General features: G+C 30.9%; 1 protein-coding gene across 1 annotated transcript; it reads left to right on the top strand.

Moving 5' to 3' along the window:
• The first annotated feature begins 5,353 nt into the window (after nucleotides 1-5,353).
• On the top strand, nucleotides 5,354-5,937 carry LOC115033040. The gene is made up of 2 exons (XM_029489877.1): nucleotides 5,354-5,441; nucleotides 5,525-5,937. The coding sequence occupies exons 1-2, from the start codon at nucleotides 5,354-5,356 to the stop codon at nucleotides 5,935-5,937; spliced, it is 501 nt and encodes a 166-aa protein (XP_029345737.1).
• The last annotated feature ends 2,377 nt before the right edge of the window (nucleotides 5,938-8,314 follow it).

Raw genomic sequence — 8,314 nt, 5'->3', positions numbered from 1 at the left:
CGTATATTTAATCGTAAGAAGTTTATAATATTTATTCGTATATTATGATACAATGAACAGCCTACAAGATGATTATTTTCTTATATTAAACATACACAGACCTTTATTTGGGCGTTATTAGATGACCATTTTGATTTTATATTTTACAATCATACAAATCCCCGATTAATTACTGTAGATATTTCTTAAGTAGCAGTGGCTAAAAAATATATCCCGAGTTTTCCAAAAAGAGTACACACATTGGTGTTCAAACTAATAACTATTTTTTAAATATAAGTAGACAAGAATATTACTGATGTCTAATTGGAAGCACTAAATTACTAAAGAAGAAAAACCAGGAAGTTGAGGATCAAAGCCCTACATATTCAATGAGGAAAGCATGGAAAATCATAAAAGGATAAATATATCCATAGGCGTAGCTAGGGTGCTCTGAACCCCCAATTGTGAATATTAGCCCCCCCAGAATAATTTGTATGTCATGTAGTTTATATTGTTTTTTTTATTATTATTAATTATTTTTGCAGCACCCCCTAAATATATTTAAAGATATCAGACTGTATTGACCATGTTTATTGAAAATATTAATACTTATTTACTCACCGACTATTCCTCATTGTTTCTAGTAAGTCTAGCAGTCCGTACGGGTGAATTAAAATTATATACAGCAGCATTTTCAATATGTTCCTCTCTGTAAAATTGAGATTCTATGTAATCACTTTCATCATAATAAGCCAATTTTCTAGATTTTTAAGTAAATGTAAACAAAATCAAGTCAACTACAATTTTTATTAACTCACCTTATAATATTTGTTTCCATTGGTAAAATTACATTATTTCCAGTTACATCATCATTACTTTGTGTAACATAACTATATACAAATAAAAATACTATTGAAAATGAAAATTTAAATTATAGAGATCAAGAAGTATTACTTTGAAGGAAAACCATTTCGATCATAAGGTTGGGGAATAGCATTAGGTAATAAAAATCGACTATCTCGCCTATTATTTTTCTTTCTAAAAAATGATCACTATTAGTCAGGGCGCCGAGAGAGCGCAAGTTGCCCGCGCATCCAAATGATGTCGCTCCGCGGTTTCGAGGTCTAATTTCTCCCACCAAGTCGACTGGTCGTATGCCGTCGTAAACCACCGAACGCTATCGTCTGTTATCGAATTACGAGTCACGACGACGCGACGCGCGACGGTTGACGATGTGAGCTAATCATCCGACGGTGGGAGCGGCGTTGGTGGGAGATGCGCCGACTACGACGAGTTTTGGTCGCCGCCGACTTGCGCTCTGTCGGCGCCCTGAGTATACATACACGTTGCCATTCATTACAACGATCAATTCCTATAGCTTCGAGCCATTTTCTTTTCTGAAATTCATTCTTGGGAAATCTATATTGAAACAAATATCAATAAAAACAATAATTTATTAAGGTTTGATTAAGAAAATAAACACAAAGTGGATATTATTTGGCTAAACCGGTTCAAAATTATTTTACAATATCCTGGCATTAAAAAATCAGCTCTGAGTGAGTAAATATCTAGAACCTATTGATACTCACCGATGAAAACGAACTACTGGACGATTGACTTTTTTTTTATCCGACTTATTACCACACAATATACATTTATGCATTTTTAAAACAGTTAAAATAGTTTATATAAAAGTGCAACCACCAAGACCAATTTGACAGGTTGATTATTGAAGTCAGCCTTATCAGTAGACAGTTACCTATCTGGATTGTATACTCTTGGAACTTGGAGAAATGAACTCGATCAATGGACGTTGGTAGCCTCGATCACTCAGTCTTGTAATGTACATAGTATAATAAAATATAAGAAGTATGATCAACTCGAACCGGGTTTTCGTCCTAGTTCGCGCATGCGCACCGCCTTGTGTTTTTGTGCATACTGCATTGCATAAGATTAAAATATGTATACTCGTGACGTCGCCTTGTGTTCATTGTTGGTTGCCTATATAAATTATACATTGCCCCTTAAAAAAATATGCGCAGTCTTATCATTGGGCATACTTCTTTTTCCTTATAATATGGTAATGTATACGACGCACACTGTATTCCGGTCTCCGGTCGAACGATGATTGTGTTTTGAGGTGGATGTTTTCTAGTGGTGGTTAATCCAGTCATCTACAAAATGGTTGGGTGGTTAGGTATCGTGTCTTGTACTTTTCAAAGATATAGTGTTTGGGCAGCAGGTCCAAAGTATAAATATCACGGCTTCCTGCTACGCCGATATTGGTAAAAATATGAGAACAATAAGAAGAAGGATACGAAAAGAGAATTGACGACAAACAGTATAAATTGATAATAATTTTATTCTCCTATCGTCTTATAGGGATCAGCACGGGCCGTTTTTTTTCGGCCCGATCCGGCCCAAAGGTTAAACATATAAATTGTCGACGTCCAGGCCAGGGGCGACATTTGGGAGGGTGAAGGGTGTACATTTGCACCAAATTTTTTTTAAAACGCCTTCTTTGGCCTGCCAACAATACCACATATAAGCGTCGATATATACCTAAGTGTTTTATATTATATATATTATATATATTATATATTTTTTCAGTATTAAAAAAAAAATGTCTTGTAGGTAGGGGAGACTGGCTTAATATGACACATTGATGTTTTGATTAGAATTATTGATATTTACGAACCAAATCCGCATTATATACGTGACAAATAACCTCCTACATACAATTGTATACAGTGACAACAGGTTTTGACCTTATCAATTTGATAACAAAAATGTGTTTTTTGTCTTATCAACTTTTTTTAATCATTTTTAAAAATTAATTTTAAAATATAAAACTTTATGTTCCTTCAATTTTTTTTTATTCGAAGTTAAACATAAAAAGGCAATCAATACTAAAATTATTTTATAAATAGGCTGATTATAATACTTTAGCCATAAAAACTTTGAAAAAAAACTTGTATGATATCAGGCAAAATGACATAGCAGTGTTTATTATTATATTATTTTCATATTTATATTATTATATTATTTAGGTATAAGTCTAGTTTACCGGGCACCATTTTTTTTTGAAATTTTTTTTTTTGAAAAGGGTTGTTTTGACGAGTTAAGAATGATGGTGCAAAAAAAAATTTGCGGAAATGATTATTTTGGAAGTTATAGCTTCCCAAAGTTAACGATTTTACGTTTATACGCGTGCGCGCAAGACTACTATAATGCCGCGCGGAGGACCTAGAGTTTTGCGACCAGAGTCGGCAGGCGTAGGGAGCTTCTATAGAGCGTTGAGCGTAGGTATGCGTAAAAACTCAGAATTTGAAACTGCCTAAGCATATAATTTCAAAACGAAGTCTGGCTTTCCAATTTTGATTGCAACGTCGTTCTTAACTCGTTGAAATACATAAGTTTCAAAAAAAATCTCGAGGTCCTCCGCGCGGCATTATAATAAAAAATTGATTAAACTATTAAATTCCAAAAATGTTATAATTTATTTCTATTGCCCAGTATACAATGGTTGCTTATACAAATGACATAGTAGGTACATTTAAAAAAAAGTGAATTAAAATTATTTGTTTGTATTAAATGTACAATTAGACTTCAGAAATATGTGTATAATATAAATACAAATATGCTGCTCAAGTTTCACGTGTTAATTAACAGTATTTCTTCAATTTTTTTTAAAACGCCTTCTTTGGCCTGCCCGCAATAAATATAAGCGCCGATATATTGTATTTTTTTCAGTATTAATAAAAAATGTATTGTACTAATGTTGAATATTTTCCAAGAATGTTTGATGTAGTTTTGTGGTCCCATAGTATTATAATTGATAAAATTATAACACGAACATTATGAAGAAGGGTAACCATAAAATAGATTTCTGGTTTTATTAAGCTAGCTATATTATATATTTTGAGTATGCAGGGTTATTTTTTCTGAACATTTTGACAGTCAAATGATCAATTTTGGTTCGCTAGGTTATTAACTATGGTCCTCTAAAGCAGCGGTCCCCACTACGCGGCCCGCACTAAAATTAAATTGTTCATTCTAAAATCCAAAATTCTATAAACAGTGAATAAAATGAACGTCGCTTATTATCTTATCATTTTTATTTATTTTGTCTTTCTATTTTAAACTTGTATTGAATTACCACTTGGACAGATAAGTCCAGACAATGTATGCGGCCCGCAAATAATTTTCAAAAATTACATTTGGCCCATTCTGCAATCCTAGTGAGGACCGCTGCTCTAAAGTTTACTATAATATGCATGAATACTTTTAACTGAAATACCTAATTTACAAGAGTTAAATAATTTTTTCTTACAACTACCTTTTTATATAGGTTAGGTTAGGTTAATCTAAAATGTTCAACAAAAAAAAAAAACAAACAAACAGAATTGTTGTCAAATATAGTTCTTTATTTATAGTAATTTTTCGTGATATAAAATTGAGAATACAATTTCATTTTATAATTATTAATAATAATTTACATACTACCTATACCTATTATACCTACCTACTTCAATATTTTTTTTTTCTTGAAAACTGTATTGGGCGCGTTAAAAAATATATTTTAGGGATAATGATGGGCCCCCAAGTTCAATGGGCCCTGGGACCATGTCCCCTTTGGCCCCCCCTTAATCCGGGCTTGATTCTCATATGTATGTAATCATATAATATACGCACCGCGTAAACAAATATAATTGTAATACGCGAGCGCTCGATCGCGTAACAATAATAATAATATCGATGGTATTATTATTGATATTAAACAATACTATAATAATACAATCTATTATAATAATAATAATGCTTTATTAATAGAATAAATTCTAAATTCCAAATATTCTGAGAAGTACAGTGATTGTAGTGCAAAAGTACACGTTAATTTTTTGTTTTTAAACGATATAAAACAAAGTATATATTATAATATATTAATATATAATATTGAAACATGAGTCTATTAAAGTACCTAAATATTTTACATAATTAAAATAAAGTAATAATTATTATTATTATTATAGGTGTAATTTTAATAACTATATGTAATTTAATTATTTTTATACTAGGTATCTATCAACTGGGATGACGTTTACTGCGTTACATTTTGAATTTAAAATAGGCAAAAGTACTGTTGGTGAAATAGTGCGAGAAACTTGTGTTGCAATATGGAACACGCTGCAAAAGGAAGAAATGCCTGAACCAACTACTGAACATTGGTTGGAAATATCAAATACATTTTATACAAAAACCAATTTTCCCAACTGTCTTGGTGCTGTAGATGGGAAACATATTCGTATACAAAATCCAAAAAACACAGGCTCACTCTTTTTTTAACTACAAAAAATATTTTGCAATCATTTTAATGGCAGTAGTTGATGCCAATTTGAGTTTTATTTACATTGATGTAGGATCTTACGGTAAAGAATCAGATTCTAATATTTTTAAGGAAAGTTCTTTTGGAAAAAAGTTGTATTCAAATGCCCTTAATATTCCTGGTCCTATACGTTTACCTAGTTCGCAAGGTTCACCACAGCCTTTGTTTTTGTTGGTGATGGGGCATTTGCCCTTCACACAAATCTATTAAGGCCGTATCCACAACGAGGACTCAACGACGAACGTAGAATTTTTAATTACCGTTTGTCCAGAGCTAGACGCACTGTAGAATGTGCTTTTGGAGTACTTGCCAACAAATGGCGAGTATTACATACTACTATTTTAGTAAGTCCCAAATTTGTCGACGATATAGTAAAATCCTGTTGTGTCTTACATAACTTTGTCCGAAAAAGAGATGGATATAATTTTGAAGATATGGAAAGTGAATGCAATTTAGACGACATCGAGGTAAGAGGAACGGGTTCTCGGTCCAATGGGATTGAAATACGAGAAGCGTATGCGGAATATTTTGTACATGAAGGTGCCGTGCCATTTCAAAATCGCGTACTTTAATCTTGTACGCTATATAGTTAGTATTTTTATTTACAGGTAATTTTAATGTCGGTTGTTCGTTGTTACTTTTATTTTTATGTATAATTTACAATTTTGATTAAATAAGCGCACTAGGTAATTATTACTAAATAATTTAACTGTTCAATATTCGTTGTTATTTTAAATAATTAATTAAATGACCAAAATACTTTAATATTATTAATCATTATAATACGTACCATGTGAAGAAAAATAAAACAAATGCTAATACATATTTTATTTGTGTGAATTATTTTTTTATTTAAGTTGTAGTTACCCAAGTATAATAATAAAATAGTACAATACGCATTATTATAATAAACAAGGCAAGAACGCATGCAATACGCAGGTCGGTATAGTAATTTGTGGGACATCTGTGTTAAATATTTAAATGTATAAAAAACTTATATTAAAATAATAATTACCATATTCGTATTTTTGGGTGTCTGAATATGTTCACACAAGTTTCCAATGTACATGGATTCTGCTACGTTACGCCAACATGTATTTTTTACATTTTTGTCCATGTAATCTTTGCTCGCTATATCCCTATTGTTTAACAAGTGTTTAAAACCACAAACATACACTACGAACAAGTGATGTTGAATGAAAATAATCAAGCCAATTTTCCAAACTATAGGTAGGTATATAATATTTTGGACGACCCAAAATTAATTAAAATTAATGAAATAATATAAATAACCAACAAAATTATACTTACTACGGCCGGTAACACAGGTAATATAAATATGTACTATTAATACATATATTATATTTATTTATATGACATAATAGTAGGTACCTATAACTTAATAATTACTAGTACCATAAATGTACAGTTGACATGCTCGTAATGAAAAATTAATTATATCTAAGTAATAAGCATATCCGTATTATGTGAGGCATTTTTACATTTTATTATATTACTTACCTACTTACCTTACCTACCATTTACCAACCTATTTCTATACGCTGTCCAAAAGAAAATACACCAGATTTTCATATTCAGTAGAATAGATTTGATCAAAAAAAAAAAAATTAAAATTAGGTAGGTATATTTTAAAACATCAGCTTATTTACAAATAAAAACAGCGTAATTTTGGGTTATGAAAGTTACTAGAAACTTGAGCCCCGCTATTGGAATTGTTATTTTTTAATGCGTAATATGATTAGGGTTATGAGTATGAAATATTTCACATGAAATTTTCACTTTGAAATATTTCAAAATTGAAACTTTCACCCTCCTTGAAATATTTCAATGAAATATTGAAAAATATTTTTTTTCAAAATGTTGTGTTTTTTGGTATGTCCATAATAAAGTCATAATTATATGGTCACACTGATTTCATATTTATCATCCATATGATAATATCAGCTAATGAAGTATAAATAAACATAGAATATTGTATAAATAAAATCATGATAATATCTACATTTTCTTCGCCAATAACGGAAATAGAAATACCGCTACCGCATATTCAATAACACCATTGGCCATTGGGTATTTCAGTATTTGTGACTTGTGTGTGTTTGTGCTAGCGAATAGCATACATTAAGATTCATATTGTATAGCCATATAGGTATATTATACTTATACACGAAGGCAATAAATATCTACCTTACTAAGTAAAAATTAACTGTATTTCTTACTACAATTTGAAAAAAATATATTTTATTTAATTTTTCATTAAAATGAAATATTTCATGAAATATTTCACAAAAATAAATTTCATGAAATTTTAGAACCCTAAATATGATGTTTGAAAAAATAAACCGTGGCTATGTGTGAACGGACTAATTCAAAACAATGCGTTTTGATCATTTGGGCGGTCGAACCGCACTCGGGTCAACCGCGACATGTTGCAGTCGATTTTTCAGCCGCGGAAACAGCCGCGGAAACCGCGTAAGTGTGAACGCATATTAGGCGGTTTCATTTAAAATCAAACGATTTGAATTTGTTGGGCGGTTCAACCGCTATGTGTGGCCCGGCCCTAAGTATCTACATTATATAATATATTAATATCAGCTTATGTAGTAGTGTGTCAACTGGTGTGAGCGTGTGATTGTGAGGATTCCAAGTTCCAACAGTGTAAGAAGAGGGTCTATAGCAGTTCATAATTTTGAAAAAACATTGTTATTAAAATTCAATAAGTATTTCTTATAATCATTTATATATATTATATAATTTATATTTTAAATGTAAGGTACAGCTATAACAAGTATTTATAAAATAATATAGTCTGTGCATTTGTTATTAATTTGTTTTACTTTATACCAAAACTAGTTATTTTCCTCCGACGAGATAAAAAAACGTTTATGAGTAAGTTAAAGGTATTTAAAAAAATAAAAGTAACTTAAC

This window comes from Acyrthosiphon pisum, chromosome A2 (genome assembly GCF_005508785.2).
Source record: "Acyrthosiphon pisum isolate AL4f chromosome A2, pea_aphid_22Mar2018_4r6ur, whole genome shotgun sequence".
NCBI classification, from domain to species: domain Eukaryota; kingdom Metazoa; phylum Arthropoda; class Insecta; order Hemiptera; family Aphididae; genus Acyrthosiphon; species Acyrthosiphon pisum.
The sequence above is the reverse complement of the archived record's forward strand: the minus strand, read 5'-3'. Positions and strand labels throughout refer to the sequence as shown.